This window comes from Symphodus melops (genome assembly GCF_947650265.1).
Source record: "Symphodus melops genome assembly, chromosome: 22".
Lineage (NCBI taxonomy): Eukaryota > Metazoa > Chordata > Actinopteri > Labriformes > Labridae > Symphodus > Symphodus melops.
Genome location: NC_136712.1, coordinates 3,225,895 through 3,244,855, shown reverse-complemented (window position 1 = coordinate 3,244,855; position 18,961 = coordinate 3,225,895). Strand labels below are relative to the sequence as shown.

The following is an 18,961-nucleotide window of genomic DNA, read 5'->3' as shown; positions in this document are numbered from 1 at the left end:
CATTTTAGTCGATGGTAAATGTTGTCTGAGCGGGCAAATAAATACTGGAGAGATGTTTTGTTGGTGGTTATGTGATCTGTACTTGGAAGGCTGTTATAAACCTTGACATATGACGCGTATTGGAACAGGAAAAGATGGTTTTATGGTGACTAATGTTATTAATGCACCTACTTTAGTCTTAATTAATCTTTTTGACATGTCACACACAAGTGACAAATCTTTCATTGTTGGTTAAGAATAAACAGGAAGGCTTAAAGCTGCGACAAAGTCCTGCGCTTCTTTGGATGTTTATTACCAAGCTCCTGCAGAGAATCTCATGAACTCATAACCGCTCGGGCATGTCATGATCTTGACATAGAAATACACCTAAAAATGGACAATTGACACCTCAGACAACCATCAAGGCAGTCAAGACGAAACACAAGGCCTATTCTAAGGGAATGGATGTGGTCAGTGCGCAGGAATGCAGCTTTATATTGACAGCCTGACATTTCTCGCACAATCCTTGAAATTAGTCAACGGCACAACAAAATAGGATCCATTTGCTGTCTGACACCGTTCATGCAATGTGGAAGCTTTTACTGAAGAGGGTACTCTTTCCTTAAATGACTGTTTTGGTCATTCTCTTCAAAGTATGTGGCCTTTCTTGGTAACAGACACCCATAGATCAGTTAGCCCATTTATAACCTGGAGTGGGCTCCAGCAGTAAATACAGGGCTTAGGGGGGTATCACGTGGGGCTGCTACAAAGAGCACAAAACCATTTGGTATTACCCTGGACGGCCGTGAGTGCACATCACTGAGGCGATTTAGCCATGAGGTCACGCCACACAGGAAAGGAAAAAAGAAGCAGCTGGAGGCCTTGAGACGGACTACACTGACACCCTCTGGTTCCCTTCAGCCATCAAACACTTACTGCATAAAGGACAACACATGCACAGATACACTTGTCAACAAAGGCACATTAGGCTGCAAAGTTAGATAGATGCAGGTTTAGGTCAAATACTTCTGCACTGTTTCCTATTTATAATTCTTCTTTATCATAAACATTTCCATAGTTTAAACAGAGCATGCTAATAAGTAGCATACCACTGATTATTGATGATTAATAAGCTCTTATTAGTCGTGTTAATGACCCATTAATTATAGGCTAAATGGTCAGGTAGAATAAGATACCAATAAGGATGTGGATGTGTTTTTTTTTCTCGTGTTCTTTTTTAACCTTTATTTAACCAGGTTAGCCTGATTGAGATTGGAGATCTCTTTTTGAGTGTCAGCAACAACAAAAACACATTCAAACTCACACAGTACAGAAGTATGTAAAAATGAAAAACAAGAATTAACTCAGCAGCTAAAACAGCTGCCTAAAGAAAATTCGGATTCAAAACTTCTCCCGAAAATCAGACTGTAGATTGTATATAGGTGACATAGAATGAGCTGCTAATAAGCGCTTAATAATGAATATTAAACAGCAAGTATGCTGCTAATTATCATGCTAATAAGTGACTACTTAATAGTGAATATTGTGACCTTAATTTACAGTGTTACCAATATTTTACTTCATTGTTTTCTTATTTACAACAACTGATTACAAACTGACTTCAAGGACGGTGATTTTTAAAATAGTTGAGTTAAAATTAATGGTAGAAGAAATTCACAAAAGTACATTTAGGGTTTTATATAAGATGAGTCAAAAAGCACAAAAAATAAACACAAAACGAGTTCTTTTCACACTTCTCCTTTATGACACCTCTGCAGGAGTGTCAGGGTGTCTCGGCTGAACTGGTAGGTGAGCTTCTTCTTCACCTTGAAGATCTCCCCGGAGCGGGCGTAGTTCCTGAGGGCGCGGGACATCTTCTGGTACGTCATCGGCCTCTTGTTGCCCTTCCTCTTCCCCCAGAGCACCGCCAACTCGTCCTTGTTGGTGGAGGAGAAGCGGAAGACGCCCGCAGCCGCCGGCACCCAGGACACACAGTGAGCCATGTTTGGATCCTCCAGCATCTCAAACAGAAAATGAAAGAGCCGCACCTTTCTACCTGTGACGGAAAGAAGAAAAAAAAGGCATAATTAAAGGCTTAACAGAGATTTAAAAACTGCACCTGTGGTTCACTGATACAGTAAATGCTGGCTTCAGTTAATCATTTCCTCAAATACAACAATTCCCAGAAGATCTCGTCGCTGATGGATGCCATTTAGCTCAGAGGTGTAGAGCCGTAAACACTGCGGTTACAGCTTTTCAGCGACACCATGCACTGCTCCATTGTTTTTTACTGTAAAGGGAAGGTCTCTTATTTGCTCTCTTTGTATTGTTTCCCTCAGGCTAAAAGCAGCCGAGGCAATAACAGTATCTAGTGACCCGAAAAAGGAGAACTCACCTCTCCCCGCTGCTTTGGATGGTTGCCTTGTTGATACAAAGTTTGGCTCAGACAATAATGCTGTTGTGTTTTGGCCGAAAGATTGTGGAGCGTCGTGTGCCAGTAAAGGCTGAGGTGCAGGTTTGATGATCATTGATGAAGGAAACGGGAAGAAAATTAGACCATGTGAACAGATCACAGAATCCTGAGCAGCTTTAAAGGCTATACACTCTCAAAAAATCTAAAAACTATTTGTTAATTTTTAATCCAACATATCTCGTTACACTTAGAACAAGCCACATTCCCCCGACGAGTCCAGAGGAAAATCTTATGTCAGGATTTAAAAAAGCCAAAAGGAACGGCTGAGTCGCTTGTAAAAAGCAAAAAAATAATAATCTGTGAATGCAGCCAGCTGTATTTTTATATTGAGTGTCTTTGCTATTTTAATTATAAATGCATTTAATTCAAAGAGTCTTATCTAGAACTGACTAAAAATCTGAGAAATTGCAAAGATTCAAGTTTTTGCAGTATGTTTGATTTCAGTATTTCAGATGATGTGTAACTTAAAATAAATAAATAAATATTGTAATGCTTACAGGTGACTCGTTGCACATCCAGTGCTGGTGACATGACTCTTGACCTGCAGTCCAGTTCACCTTGTTCGCTGTAACAAACCAACACATTGCAAAGAGACTGGAATACAAATAAAACTTGTGTATTTCAGGTTCAACACGAAAGCTTTCCTCTTACCAATTTCTCCAGCGTTTTGTCTGTAGTACTCCTCCAGGAACTCTAAGATCACCTCCAAATCAGAGTGAGTGTCCTGATAAGAATCCTGATGAAGAAAATTATTCAGAATCAGGTTTGAAATTTAGCTAAATGTAAGATTTTTAACCCTTGAGAGTTTCTTATGTTATTATCGTGGTTACCATCACGTGTGATTCTTGAGTCCGTGCAGTTTGGGAGAATTTCACAAAACTGACTTTGAGACGTTAAAGTCCCCCAGGCTCTTATTATACACCCCGCGCCCCCCCAAACACACACAGGACGGGCTTTCCACATAACACCCGGCATTTTTTCTACTCCGGGGCTCACAGGAACAATGACCTCCATCCCACAAAGACCCGACACCAGCAACAAGTCAACCCATCAATAAAGCGTCCCAGCGCTGACCACATCCTCCCCGCTGCAGCAGATAAGAGCTGGCCTGGAGGCAGCTGCTACAAAACGCTCTCTCTTCAGGAAAAACACTCTTACTGCCATATTTTTCCTCACAGGATGTGTCTTAATTTTTAGATTTTTTAGAGTGGGCTTCTTGTAATATTTCATTACAGTGGAGACGGTGCCAAATCTTACACCACAGTCCTCACGTTGCAGTAAGGTTAACGTTAGATCAGAGTGAGACAAACGTTTTATAATGCACAGGCTTTTATTAAAAACACAAATAATATGATAATAAGAATACAAAGATCTCTTTTCATCCAGGGAATTATTCATCTACAGGGAGCCTTCGATAGAGACAGGATACATACAAACGTTCAGACTAAGTTTTGCAGTTTAAAATAAGACTGTAGATTGTTCCAAGACGAAGATGCAGAAAACCTAAAAGCTGAAGTTCCAGACTTTGTTCCAACTTTGAGAACAAAAAAAAACTGCACAAATGAAGGTTCTTGGTTCCATCCTTTAGAGTAAAAATAGAGAGGAACGTTTGTCCATTCCTAGTACGGCTTTAAAATGAGGACATACCAACATCCTAAATTCAAAATTAGATCAATATACTAACACATTTGTTTTTATTTTACAGTAAGAGATCAAGGATTTCAATTTATTAAAAGCTGAAAAAGTGAACGCAGTGAGTTTGGTCTGTTATTCGGCCAGGTTTGACATTTTGAACTTCCTCTGTGAGATCGAATCCTTCAGACTGAACAGACAAAATCACAATTAATTTTAGTAGTTTTTAATGTTCTTTTTTTTTTTTTTTTTTGGCTAATGATGAAACTAACTTGACTGAATAATACTGATGTCTCTTCATGATCTAAGAAGCAGACCTGACCATAAGTCTTGTACATCTGTAACCTCTGCCACCGTGCCTGCTTGAGGCTGGCTCCTTTCAAAAATGGCTGGTTAACATGTTTACAGCCTGGTTAGTTACCGTCTTTATCGGCACACACTGTACAGGGGATGAATTTTTTTTATAACCCGTCCGTTTTGATTTCCAACTGAGTCAAATTAAAGGGGTTACTCTAACAAAACGAGGATAATTTCTAAATTATTATGAAATTCTTCAAATTTAAAAAAAACCCAATGATGCTCCATAAAATGCAGTTTTTTTCCCCCCCATTTTTATTGTTTACAAATATTTACAGTTTATTTACAGGCATTTTCCTCAAAGAGAAGAGAATTTCAACAAGTTACACTGTAAAAAAAAACAAAAAAAACATCATTAGATCAGACAAGATCATAAACATTTTGTGACAAAATAATTATTGACATTCATCCCTGAGTGAATGTAGAATTAAATCTGAGATACGAACTGGACTCAGACTTGGTGCTTTTCTCGATACCAAGTAGAAAAATAAGACTTTTAAAATTGACACTTTGTTTACTTTATGATAATGCCGTTTCACATATATGTGAAGAGTAATACATGTTCAAACAAAATTTAAGAAAGCAATTATATTATATCTGTTCATTTATAAGAACAAAAATGCCCTAAAGATTTAGAATGACTGCTTAGGACACTGATTATTAGTAATAACGAATATCATATCATTTGACAAGTTTACAAACATTCGATAAAGGTTTATATAAAAGATGAAGCCAAATGGTTAAGAATCACTCGTTACCAATCGATAACATGTCACTCCTGTTTGAACGTCTAAATGGAGTTATCGGAGTGTTTGACAAATGCATCCCTCTGACTGAGTAATAGCCAGGTGTGTTTCATTGGAATCTAAGGCTGTGTTGAAAAAATGGATGCCCTTATGCCACTTTGTGAATTCTTTAACAGTAGCTCCGATGATTTTTCAATGAGACGGAATCAACTTTTGAAAGCAGAAGAATTTCAGTCTTGAAGTTGTGAGCAAACCGTCGTGCAGTTTAGAGATGGGTGATGTTGTGTGAGGTGAAGCTGGAGGCCAGGTCGTAGTCTTCCTGCAGCTGGAAGTGTCTGAAACAGCTGTGCCTGTGCCTCTCTGCCACCACGGGGCCGCAGAAGCTCTGCTCGGCCTGATTCTGCTGCCATGTGCTGACCTCCTGCTGTGCCAGATGCCCCGGCAGGTGCATGGTCACCTGTGTGGAGCCAAGTCGGTGCAGGATGTCTGGGTTGAACTGGTACGTGAGCTTACGTCTCACTTTCATGATCTCCCCCGTGCGGCTGTAGTTTCTCAGAGCTCTGGCCATCTTCTGGTAGGTCATGGTCTTGCGGTTGCCCTTGCGTTGGCCCCAGCACTCTGCCAGCTTCTCCTTGTTCTTCGAGATGAAGTGGAAGGTGCCGCTGTCGCTGTCCGTCCACTGGATGGAGTCGCCCATGTTGGGGTCGTTCAGGGCCTCGTGGAGGTACTCGTAGAGTCTGAGCTTTTTACGGCCTGAGGAAACAATCAGTTTTGGTTTTGGGATAAAGACAAAAATGGATTGAAAATGTAACAAGTACACTTATGGTACCTTTGCTGCTCTTCTGTGATGGTAAAACTGAGTAGAACTGAGGGACTTCATTCTGCACAGAGTGACCCGAGGAGACGTCAGACATGACCGGAGGCCAAGAGTGATGCTGGAAGACAAATATTGTAGAGTAATATTTAAAAAAAAATCAAATTTATTAAAAGGTATCATTGAAGTCACTTACAATTAAATAATTTTTAAAAGTTGAAAATCCTGCATTGGCTAAGATGACATTAAACTCAAAACATTAAGTTATCACAGTGTTCACTTATCATTGAACTGACAATTAATCATGAGTGAAATTGTTTTTACAGTGCATAAAGTAGAATTTACTGTGAATTTCAACCATAAAAAAACAAACAAGAAATTAAATTGTGTTTTAATTGGCAGATATTTATAACTAATTATGGAGTAAACCATCGAGAGCATATCAATATAAACCATAAAAAACTATCATGATTACGTCAGCTGCCAGAAATCTTTCAAATCAAACAAAATCATGACGGAAAAACTGAAGTGAAACTGCAAAGCGTCATCATTTCAAAGTAAGGGATCAATACAATCTGACATAATTAAGATATGGTTAACAATTTAATCCCCTTCATTAATTGTATTTAACAGCAGCTGATCAGTATTTAATTCACTCTTATGTTTTTTTTGTATTTGTCATGAAGTCACTTCCTCTCAAGTTCGTCTCAAACTAATATGAACCTTTGATTGGACTCAAACTTGCTCTCAAACACTCAGAATAAGAAAATGTTATATATTTAATTGATCTATTTTCATTACTTACAGCCGTGTCATTCCATTCGTACACTGGAGCCGCTGCGTCAGACGTGACGAGGCAGCAGGAGATCTGACACTGCAGCGATGTCTGCTGGGAACTCAAAGTCTCATAATATGTGTACGCTGAAAACACAATCAAGATTAATTAAGTCAAGTGAAGCAATCAATCAGTTCTGATTGATTCATCTGATGAAGAGTGAATAGTTGTGATATTTGAGCAACAAAAAAAATAAATACATACGGAAAACAAAACAGACATGACGCATATATAGTAGAAGTTTTGAGTTTTTTTACACTCAAGGTGATATTCTGCGTTTACCTGAGTCGTAGTATGAATTATTTGAATGCTGTTGAATCACATCGATTGCATCCTGGAAGTGTTGGTTAATATCGGTGTCCAAGGAGGTCTTTAAAATATAAAAATTCCCATTAATTTCATTCACATAAACAGCATGCATTTTCCCTTCAGATATGTTTACATTTAAGAGCATTAGATCATGAAACTGCACATGTCTAACTGTAAGCATCCTTTAAACTCACCATCTTGTTTGCGTGATTGTTTCCCCCAGTTGAGGCCTGGTGTAACTGTAGTGCAGGTGTGCAGTATCGGACAGGCATATATATACATGTCAGACCTCCCCTCTACCTGTTCAGCCTCATCAACAGGTTGCAGAGGCCGGTCATTTAATGTCATATTCACTTCTTCTTTTTCGGAGCACGGATCAAATACACATGTAATCATCGCTCTCTCCTCTCAGTGATCAGATCACAATCTGCGGACAACAAAAAGCTTCTCTTTATTGCACGCTCGACCCAGGAATACCAACAATTGTCTGTCTGACCTGGGAATTTGCATATCCAACGAGACTTGTATCTAACATGCACGTTTGTTATCTGTGCTGTTCAGTAATACGCTTTTCTGTAATTTGAAATTTAATCCCATAGAGCTGCGGGAAACTTTGCACAGGGGTCCATTGTTTTCTGGCAAATAAAAAAAGTTAAGTAAATGAGTGAACATTTGCATGAGAAGTCGGTAAGATAAGAGGCTGTGGTTCGGCTACAGTGAGAATCCCAAACATTTGAAACCACAAGCTGACAATAAATCAAAGAAGGTTCAGCTTTGGTCAGTGTCAAATTCAAATAAATAAATGTTTGTTTTTATTAAAAAACTCAAATAAAAACCCACTCAATTTTCATTCAGTTATAACGCATGTCATATAAACGTAAACTCAATGTGTTTTACAGAAGACAAAGATAAACAAGCACAATACAAACTCATCTAAAAAAATGGATTCATGAGCTCACTTTGACACAAAATGTAAAAAGAGCATGCACCATCTCATGCAACAAACACATACATGCACCTGTTTCTATAGAGTACACACACACACACACACACACACACACACACACAATATAAACAAGCAACCAAAGGCACGAGAAAAAAGCTGTGTTTTAAGAAGGCTCTCAAAAGAACTACAGACCTCAGGTCAGCGGGTCGTTTGCTCCACAAAACTGCACCATGGTGTCTAAATGCACCTTCACCAGATTTCTCCTGGTGCAGCTGCATGTTTTGACAAGTAAAGGCAGGTCGCCATTAGAGGTCCGTATGCATTTAGTATTGATTAGTTAGCAGTTTCAATTTTTGTAGAAAAAGCAGCAAGACACAAGAAACACTTTCACGTCCAACCAAGAAAAACACGACGATGCTGTTAGCACCAGTCGTGCATCATGTAAATTTGTTTTATCGATATCATAACTTTATGCAAAGTTTAATATTCTTACTTGTGTCAATACTTTTATAGTCTTCCCCATCTTTGTTTTGTGGACAGGTAAAATCACACACAAGACCAACGACTAAACTTGGTTAAAGAGTGTATTTTATTTTGCATTTTTATTGGCTACAAGTTACACTGTAAAAATCATTTTGTGACAAAAATAGTCATGATCAATCAATCAATCAATTAATCATTATTTGTATGCCTCCAATTCACAGCTGTTGTTTTTTCGAGAAGTTTTACAAAAGAGCATATGGGATAAGATGCAGGAAGGATTTCTCCTTTGTATTCCTCGACTTCCTGTTGTCCACACCTCCTCGCCGCTGAGCTGGAGGTCGGAGCAGGCCGTGCATGAACGAGGACGGCGGTGGTTGTATGGACAACAGTCCGATGGTGGGTGGCTGGTGATATGACACAAACATGATGACAATGTAATACATATATTTGTTGAAAACGTCTTATTCACTTTAAGCGAATGGCTTCTGGTGCTGTAAAGAAGAGAGATCCACACGGCTTAAAGCAGGCGACTTGGCCCTCTGAAATAGTATAGACACCATCATCCCGGGAGAAAGGTACATAACTATTAGACTGAGTTTAAAACTACTATTTTAAGGTGGAATAAGGAAAAAATATGTGTTCCTTTTGTTGCAAAAAACACATCTTCCAAGATCCCTCCAGTTTTTCCATTTCTTTATAACTTTCTTTTTTCATATCGAGTTTCTTAACATAACTTCTTTTTTAATTCAGCACGTTTTTAAATCAAAAGGAACTTTATAATACTGTTGTGAAAATTAAAATGCCTCAGCTGTAATATACTCAACAAAAATATAAACGCAACACTTTTGTTTTTGCTCCCATTTGTCATGAGATGGACTCAAAGATCTAAAATTCATTCCAGATACACAATATTACCATTTCTCTCAAACATTGTTCATAAATCTGTCTAAATGTGTGATAGTGAGCACTTTTGCTTTGCTGAGACAATCCATCCCACCTCACAGGTGTGCCACATCAAGATGCTCATCAGACACCATGATTAGTGCATAGGTGTACCTTAGACTGTCCACAATAAAAGGCCACTCTGAAATGTGCAGTTTTGTCTCACAGCAAAATGCCACAGATGGCGCAAGCATTGAGGGAGCGTGCAATTGGCATGCTGACAGCAGGAATGTCAACCAGATCTGTTGCTCGGGCATTGAATGTTCATTTCTCCACCATAAGCCGTCTCCAAAGGCGTTTCAGAGAATATGGCAGTACATCCAACCGGCCTCACAACCGCAGACCACGTGTAACCACACCAGCCCAGGACCTCCACATCCAGCAGGTTCACCTCCAAGATCGTCTGAGACCAGCTACTCAGACAGCTGCTGAAACAATTGGTTTGCATAACCAAAGAATTTCTGCACAAACTGTCAGAAACCGTCTCAGGGAAGCTCAACTGCATGCTCGTCGTCCTCATCGGGGTCTTAACCTGACTCCAGATCGTCGCCGTAACAGACTTGAGTGGGCAAATGCTCACATTCGATGGCGTCTGGCACGTTGGAGAGGTGTTCTCTTCACGGATGAATCTCGGTTTACATTGTTCAGGGCAGATGGCAGACAGCGTGTGTGGCGTCGTGTGGGTGAGCGCTTTGCTGATGTCAATGTTGTGGATCGAGTGGCCCATGGTGGTGGTGGGGTTATGGTATGGGCAGGCATCTGTTATGGACGAAGAACACAGGTGCATTTTATTGATGGCATTTTGAATGCACAGAGATACCGTGATGAGATCCTGAGGCCCATTGTTGTGCCATACATCCATGAACATCACCTCATGTTTCAGCAAGATAATGCACGGCCCCATGTTGCAAGGATCTGTACACAATTCTTGGAAGCTGAAAATGTCCCAGTTCTTGCATGGCCAGCATACTCACCGGACATGTCACCCATTGAGCATGTTTGGGATGTGCTTGACCGGCGTATACGACAGCGCGTACCAGTTCCCACTAATATCCAGCAACTTCGCACAGCCATTGAAGAGGAGTGGACCAACATTCCACAGGCCACAATTGACAATCTGATAAACTCTATGCGAAGAAGATGTGTTGCACTGCATGAGGCAAATGGTGGTCACACCAGATACTGACTGGTTCTGAGTCCCCAGACCCTCAATAAAGCAAAAACTGCACATTTCAGGGTGGCCTTTTATTGTGGACAGTCTAAGGTACACCTATGCACTAATCATGGTGTCTGATGAGCATCTTGATGTGGCACACCTGTGAGGTGGGATGGATTGTCTCAGCAAAGCAAAAGTGCTCACTATCACACATTTAGACAGATTTATGAACAATGTTTGAGAGAAATGGTAATATTGTGTATCTGGAATGAATTTTAGATCTTTGAGTCCATCTCATGACAAATGGGAGCAAAAACAAAAGTGTTGCGTTTATATTTTTGTTGAGTGTACATTGTCACATGACATTTTAATATATTGTTGTTTTTGTCATGTCCGCTCCATGTTCTGCCCTCCACAGGTGTTTGACGGTGTGGAGGCCTAATTACAATGAAAGCTGTCACTATATGAATGTCCAATTGAGCAGAAGGCCATAACTGCAGGTTCAGATAAATGGGCCTCTAAGGTTAATGGTTAATAATGTGGTCATTACTGTTTTATTTCTCCTGTCAAAGCCAAACCCTCTCTCTCTCTCCCTGTTCAAATAAACGCAAGCTTTTTTGAGAAGTTCTTTTATCTCGGGCGTGCAGATTTAAATATCAACCGACTTGCGCCTGAAGTTCCCCTTTCTGCCCGGTTGTTGTGTGGCGGTCGTCAGGCCTGAACGCTAAACATAATGGTAACAAAGAATGGAGATGAGAAATGGAGATGCACAGATTACAGCGATGTACTAAGTGACAATGTTGGATCACAGGAGCACCCAGCCGCTTTTTTCAGATACCACGTAATCTGATTATTATCACTATCTTGTTTGATTTTTACTCACTAAAAAGAAACCACCTTGTCACTGTAAAGTACCAATGTGTGCGTGTATGTGTGTGCGTGTATGTGTGTGCGCGTGTTTGTGTGTAAATGGGAGGAAGGAGTGTCTGTGGGTGCATGCATGCAAATATGAACCTGTGTGTGTGTGTGTGTGTGTGTGTGTGTGTGTGTGTGTGTGTGTGTGTGTGTGTGTGTGTGTGTGTGTGTGTGTGTGTGTGTGTGTGTTTCCTGCCTGTGCAGCGCTCTGATAAAAAACAAAGAACCACAAACCTCATCTTCTCACCCTCTCCCTCTTTCCTTCGTTCCATTCAGGGAGAAACTTCGGTCAAATCGACGCCATAAATTTGAGACCACAACCTGTCTGGCTGCAGCTGAGGCCTCACAGATGTTTGCATGTGTGGGCTGTTGGCTTGGCTCACAGTTAAGAGGGGTCTGTGGGTGTTAGAAAAGTTGTTTTCAACACTTTCATGTGTTCAGTAGAATTAAATAATCACTGGTCATCTGAAGTCCGAGTTCTTGTTTACACGTTTCTGTTTCTTTCTGTTCTGGCACTCATTTCAGAGTTTTCTGATTTTGGTCCAACAGCGTGTGTGTGTATTCTGTGTATTTGTGTATTTTATGTTGTTGCCGCTGGCGAGGCAGTACATCGCTCCTTCATTCACAAAAAAACATTCAACTGAAAGTTATTCAGTGTCCTATAGATGACGAAATGAAAAGCATCAAGAGATTTGTATGCCTTCTAAAAAATTTAAAAAAAAACAACCTAGAAAGGAATAAATTCTTAAGAGATTAAACTTGATAGATGTCTCGGGTTTCTCCACAGATAAACAAAGATGGATTTTCTCTTTTCACATTTTCTTCACCTCTGAGAATCCCCTCCCTTCACTGCAGTACGTTTATTACTATAATTTGTTAAATTTCGTGTGTGTGCGTGCTTGCGTGCGTACGTGTGTGTGTAGAGAGGTGGAGATTGACGCTCGCCAGGTCATGTTTGTCTGTGAAGGTGCTACAGTATAATTTCACGCAGAGCAGATGTGCTGCAGCTCTCCAAACAAAGAAACACTTTCCTTCCCCTTCTTCATCCAATGGATGCGTGTATGCAGACTAACCGCAGCACAGTCAACACTATTGTTCTTCTTTATTTACTGGTACTGGATGAAAATCAAGAAGTGCCAAAGCCGGTGGTGCATTATATGAGTCTATAATGGGCTGCATGCTGGTGTGACCACAGAGTTATAAGCTTTATCTAACAGATCATGTTCGTGTGCACGGGGAGAGCATCACAAGTATAAGTACCTCTAAACTTCTTATTCAGGGTATCTAATCCCAGTAAAGCACTTTATCATGTATGGAAGTTGTATTCATCCTAAAGTAAGAATCGGTTCTTCATTAGGCAGCTTAAAAACACATTTTAAAGAACAGATTTTGTTATTTAGTTAAATGACGTCCAATTCTTAATGTGGCTTATTGACCAGCAGAAGGCAGGAAAGAGCAGTAAACGTCATCTTCAAAAAATGACTGCCTGCAGGAGGAGGGCTGAAACCAATTCTCCTAAAATAATAACCATAGAGGAAGTTAATGAAGTAATCTGGGCTAACACGACTCCTAACTACAAAACAGCTAATCAAAGTGGTGAAATTTAAGGAGCACTTTTTAACGTCTAACTTGAAAATGACTGAAAAGAAAAAGCTCTGACGTAAAAGTTGGAGAAGGAACTTATGGTCTTTCCTGCTTTAAGGTTTGTTTGATCATTCAGTGTTTTTATTTAAATGTCTTTCTCCTGTTGGGTCCGACCAGAGGAGATAAAATAGTTTAATGCCCTGCTTGACGCGTGGTTGGTGATTTAAAATGTATCATTTTATTACAGATACAAATTATAGATTCATGATCTTGAGGCCTCATCAGATTCTAAAATACTGTCCTGAGCTTAACACACAATTATGCAATTATTTTAATAATCTCCTCAGTAAACTACAAGCATGTGAGTCTCTGTTTACATTGTGCATTTTGATGACAAATTGTGTGTATGGTTTTAAAATAAGTCTTTGAATGAAATCTTTGTGTAGAAAAAGGAAAACTTTTCATCGTTTCTTCCTAAAAACGAACAAAAAAAGAAGTTCCTCAGGGTTCTGTTCTTGGACCCTTGTTCATCACTTTCGAAATATCTGTATCACCTCCTCATTTTTCAACTTTCATTTCAATCTGTATGACGATGACACTTGTGTATTTTTATTTATTGTTTAACGTATTTTTCAACCCATCAAACGTCAACACTGGTCCCACTAAACCAAGTACTTTCAAAATGAAACTCCATGACAACCGTATTTTATGGAGGAATTTACATCTACTTCAATTTAGTTGTAACATCTAAGATCCTGCTGTAATACCTTAAACGTAAGTGCGTGTTTAACCTTGGTCTGAAATTAGAAATTATTATATCTACTTTTGAACTTACATCAAAGTGCTGGAGTCTAATTCCAATCTTTTCTGTTGACATAATACGAGACTCAAACACACAAAGAAAGTCCAATCAAGTTTCAGGATTCTTTAAAATTATATTTTACATTTTACATTCCCGGTTTACATTTTAGCAGCTATGCTATGTCAGAGATCTATACCGTACAGAAAGAGTAAAGGCCATGAGCTCTGCTGTGAGCTGAGGTAGCGCAAAAATGATTCCAAAATAATCTAATTAATGTGTATATTATTAAGTACAATACAAAGGTTGATGTAAAATCTATGATTCAGAGAATAAAGTGGAATATTTCTTATGGAATACATTTACAAACAAAGACCTTTGTTGAATGGGTGATTCAGTGTGAGAAGAGAAGGTTTCTATTTTCTGCAGTAAGCTATAGCACCATATGCTACAACTCCTACAACAGCCACTAAAGCAGCATTTCTAATCAGCAGCTTTGTGGAGCTCTGAGGTTTGGTAGTCTTTCGTAAAGGTGAGGGCTGTGGCTCCAACTTTTCTGTCGCTGCTTCAGAGCTTTCAGCCGAATGTTCCTCCACGTCGGAGAGGAGAACCTGTGAGAATCTTAACTGCTCAGGACTCTCTGTCGGCGGCTCGTCTTCCACTGGTGCAAAGATGAATGGAGGGTGGAGCCCCTCAGTGATGTAAGGCTCCTCAGCTTCAGAGGTTGTGATCGAAGGGACGGGTGTAGATGTAGTGGAAGGTGGGTGAAGCCTGACGATAGGTAGAGGAGGCAGGGCCATCGGAGGAACCACCTGCATGAACTCTGTCGGCTCCTTTTCCACTTTAGGCTCCTCTGCTGACACCAGGAGCCCCTCAGTTTCTGGGGCCTGAAGGTCTGTCTCCTCCTCCTCCCTCAGCTCGACGAGCTCCCTCTCCCCACCTAAAACGCTCAACACACTCGACTGCAGCTCGTCATCCTCTTCCTCCTCTGCAGCCTCCTCTGCCTCCTCCAGCATCTCGGCCTCCTCTCGCTCCAAGTGGACCATGTCAGAGTTGGACGAGTGGTTCTCCTCTCCCGCTTGTACAGCCCCATCACTGCTGTCCAGGCTCTTAGTGTCCTCTGGGTCCATATCGCCCATTGTTGACCACGATTCTGCCAACAGGCTCTCGCTCTGCCAGGCCGCAGGGCTCTGTGTCTGGGTCAGAGGCAGGGCGGCAGGGCTGGGGCTGAGGGAGTCGGCCTCCCGGCCTCCTCCGTCCCCCCCGCCTCCTCCGTCCCCCCTCCTGGACTCGACTGGGGCCTTTCCCTCCAGAATGAAGGCTGGTGGCTAAAAAGAGACGTAAAGCAGTGAATGTAAGCTCCAATTGGACGTTTATTTGTACTGAAATTATAACTTATATTAAATAAATTGAATTAGATGTTTAAGTAAATCACAAAGAGTACCAAGGGTGCCAACTCTTAATCATAAGGAATTAGTCGCATTCTACCCACTAACACTTCGGCTTAAGTTGAAACCAACTTTGTAACATTTATTGAAATTGGCTGCAAAAGCAATCCCAGATTTCCATGCAGCACATTTCTCTTTAATCTGTTGGTAATGTTTAAGAGACCCAGTTGCATTAATTTAACCTAATTTTTTTTTTATGTAAACACATCTCCACATTGTGACTTTATTAGGTAACAATATGCATAATGCTGTTTTGTCAACAGCTCTGTGGTCTCAGTGACGTCAGCGGGGCTGTGGTTGGAAAATGTTGCTCACAGGCTGCTCTGTATTGCAGCGGCTGTGACTATCTATAGCCTCGACCTGCATATCTTACTAAGTTTAGGCTCCATATACATCACCATCTGTCGCACTGAAGTGGAAGCTATTTCAGTGATTTCACATGACGTGGGAGCGGGGACATGAAATTGAAGTGACACATTATTAATTTTGACTGGAAAACCTGAATTCTAACATCAAATTTCAATTTTACCCACACTGAGACGTCAAGGTTTGAACGACAGAGGTACAAATTCTAATTTCAGACACAAAAAAAACCTTTTTGAGGTAATAAAAGGCCACTAATCACATGGCTGCTTGCATACATGCATCAGTGTCAAGGTGACCCTTTTCACCTCTTGTGCCACGTCGCAGCTTTGACTGCAGAAAGTATTCACCCCAACGCCAGGCCCAGAATAGGACCTCTCAACTAACTCTTCACTAACTGTAACGCAGTATAATGTTCACGACATCTGGTGTCTGGTTACAGACAAATTTCCTTTAGCAGGGTTAGGGTTAGAAAAAAATAAAAAAATAAAAAAAAAGGTATTATCACAAAGAATTTTGCCGGCGCTCTGGACCCTTTCTGTCTCTAATTCATCATTTGAGTTGTGACAATCAAGACATTTGTGAATTTAATTTACTTAACATAAATAATGGTTAAGTAAACCCCGCCCCCGTCAGTCAGATCAGCAACGTCCCTCAATATGTTGATATAATAAAAAAGTATAGTTATAATAACATTCACCCTCCATACAGTGAGAACCAATAAAGACATGAGCTCTTGAAACTGAAGTCACTTCTTTAACCAGACTGTAAATATGTTCATTTCTTCTGTCAGATTAAAAATTTTGCAGTCAGCCCTCAAGTGGACACTGGAGGAATTACAATTTCTTGCACATCAACAGTGGTTCCATTTTTCAACACTAGAGGAAGCAGCTTGAAATACATTCATAAAACACAATGCATGCTGGGTCCAAAGTAAATCTTGTGTTTTATAGTTCTTCTGTAATCTCCTCAGTTTTTAGTTGCTCCTGCATACTTGACTCTACTTGATGTGAAATGTTTCATGTAAGCAAATGAAAATGAATAATTCCTCTGCAGAGGACACTTCAGGGAAAGAATACGTGTTTTAATATGCATCCAAACTTAACAGAAATACATTTAGGTCGACACATTATTCACTCTATTATTTACAGGTCTGTAAAGAACCAGCTGTAAAACAAAAAGGTTAAAATACAACTTATAGCTCAAATCAAAATAACACATTTGAGAAGGACTGGTGAATGAAATGTGAATCATTCTAAAAGCTGAAGAGGGACTTCCAGTTTATTTTTTATTTTCTCTAATGTGATGTCGAGTGATTAAAATATGATAAAATGTTTTTCCTGTAACGTATTTATGAATTCCTCCTTTAGGGGATCTGCCAGCTTTTGTTTGTATTTATTCTAGTTGACTTTAGCGTTTACTTCTCACCTTTTTTAGGATATCTTTTTAGATTTCTCTCTCTTCAGCCCGACTATTGAATATTTATCACATTATCCTCGTGGGGTTTCTGCACTCTGCAAACATCTGCTTTATGACTGATTAACTTTTTTTATTAAAGCTTATGACAGTGCAAACAAATCATATTTTTTTGAGCTTTGAGTTGACTTCCTGTATTCTTTAGTTCCTCCTTTCACTTGATCGAGCCTTCAGTAAGACTTCCAGGCTGGTCTCTAAATCTAGGTTGTCTTGTTATTTACATCGAACTAAATATGTGTCTTATTAGTTCTGTATTTGTTCTCAATTAGTTCAACACAGTTTCTTTTGTTCTGCCTCGCTGGGGGAAAAGCAAACATTCTTCTTGCCCGTTATGCAACAACGTTTTGTGCAATAAAAAGCGAGCAGCTAGACAAACCAATCAAACAGGCTTATGAGGCCTTGATGGGATATTTCCAGTTCACAAAGGTTCATTTAAAAAGCCAAATGAATAATGGCCAATGTGTGTCTTCACTCTTCATCTGCATTTTTTTTTTTTCTTCCGTGAATGTCTTTGCTAAAATCCTTTTGGCCTCTCTCTCCAGACTGACACAGACGTGTGACGCCACTAATTTAATGACTGCCGCTGCCGCACTGTCTGCCCCCCTGCTGAGCAGCCTGGAGACTTTTGTAGCCTTCTTTCCATTGTGAAACATGAAAGCATGTGTGCCTTCTAAGAAATCAATCAATGTTTTCCACTCTTGTACTTTACTTGGCCTACTTGAGTAATTGGATTGCCATTGATCCTATCGCAGCCATAACGAACCCCTGCTGAGGTGAATGATCAGGGAGATTTAGGCCACTCTTTCTGTGCTAATGTGTGAGCTATTAAACATCTGAAATCTTGGTACAGATTCTACAAAAGGTCACACTTCACTGTCAAAGAGGGGGTTCATGTTTTTAAGAGAAAATAAGCTCTAACAGGGGTTTTCTTGTTATTTTGCAAGGTGAGATTTTGCCCTTGACAACACCAGAGTGACCCATAATGACCTCTCAAGCTCTGACAAGTTTAGATAAGATACGACTTTTTTAAAACAAAGCGTGGCACAACAAATGCCACAAAATTAGATCACATTCTTGATTTAAGACAGTCTACATTCTTCACTCTTCCCTCCTTTTGTTAAAAAAAACAACAACAAAAAAAACGTTCCTCCATGTGAGTGAAAAGGAATGAAAGTCCGAGCATACCTGCGTCTTCCTGGGGGGCTGCTGAAGGAGCTGCTAGATGTGAAGATCAACGAGAGACTTGTGTTCAGACGTGAAGCCGCAAAACAACAGGAAGGCAGACATGCATGCTGGAGCTGCCACAGGAGTATCAAGGTGGACAAGCTGTGCAAAAAATCTCTCTCTCTCCCTCTCCCTCCGTCTCTCTCTCTCACCCTCCCCTCTTCCCAAATCCATGACATAACACTTGGCCGGAGAGCAGTCAATGCTGACTTTGCTGCCTAATCAAAACAGTTTAAATGTTTGAATAAGTGGGAATAAATGTAAAATCTTCTGAATGTGACTTTGCTCTGGGTGTCGAGGGTCACCAGGGGGGGTTTGTGTTCGATCCATGTAAACAATCAGTGATGTTTCCACTGCCCAAACAGCAGATAATCAGGCAGCCCTGAGTGTGCTGTGAGCCGGTGACACCGAGTGGAAAACGAGTGTCAGACTGGGAGAAGAGCTATTTCTAAAACTAACCTTTCCAAGTTCTACTTCCCT

General features: G+C 40.3%; 2 protein-coding genes across 2 annotated transcripts; both read right to left on the bottom strand.

Moving 5' to 3' along the window:
• Positions 1–5,396: 5,396 nt before the first annotated feature.
• On the bottom strand, positions 5,397–7,257 carry LOC306818125 (transcription factor Spi-C-like; the record flags this gene model as incomplete). The annotated part of the gene is made up of 4 exons (XM_079335500.1): positions 5,397–5,940; positions 6,017–6,119; positions 6,807–6,922; positions 7,119–7,257. The coding sequence occupies 4 exons, from the start codon at positions 7,255–7,257 to the stop codon at positions 5,453–5,455; spliced, it is 846 nt and encodes a 281-aa protein (XP_079191626.1). The 3' UTR covers positions 5,397–5,452.
• A 6,824-nt stretch (positions 7,258–14,081) lies between these two features.
• LOC306818159 (uncharacterized protein) lies at positions 14,082–18,607 on the bottom strand. The gene is made up of 2 exons (XM_079335533.1): positions 18,443–18,607; positions 14,082–15,298 (listed from the first exon to the last, which is right to left on the bottom strand). Exon 2 carries the CDS (start codon positions 15,107–15,109, stop codon positions 14,387–14,389), a length of 723 nt encoding a protein of 240 aa, XP_079191659.1. The 5' UTR covers positions 15,110–15,298; positions 18,443–18,607; the 3' UTR covers positions 14,082–14,386.
• Positions 18,608–18,961: the final 354 nt, after the last annotated feature.

Excerpts from the sequence above, each read along its gene's own strand:
- LOC306818159 (XM_079335533.1), bottom strand. The coding sequence starts at position 15,109 with ATGGGCGATATGGACCCAGAGGACACTAAGAGCCTGGACAGCAGTGAT.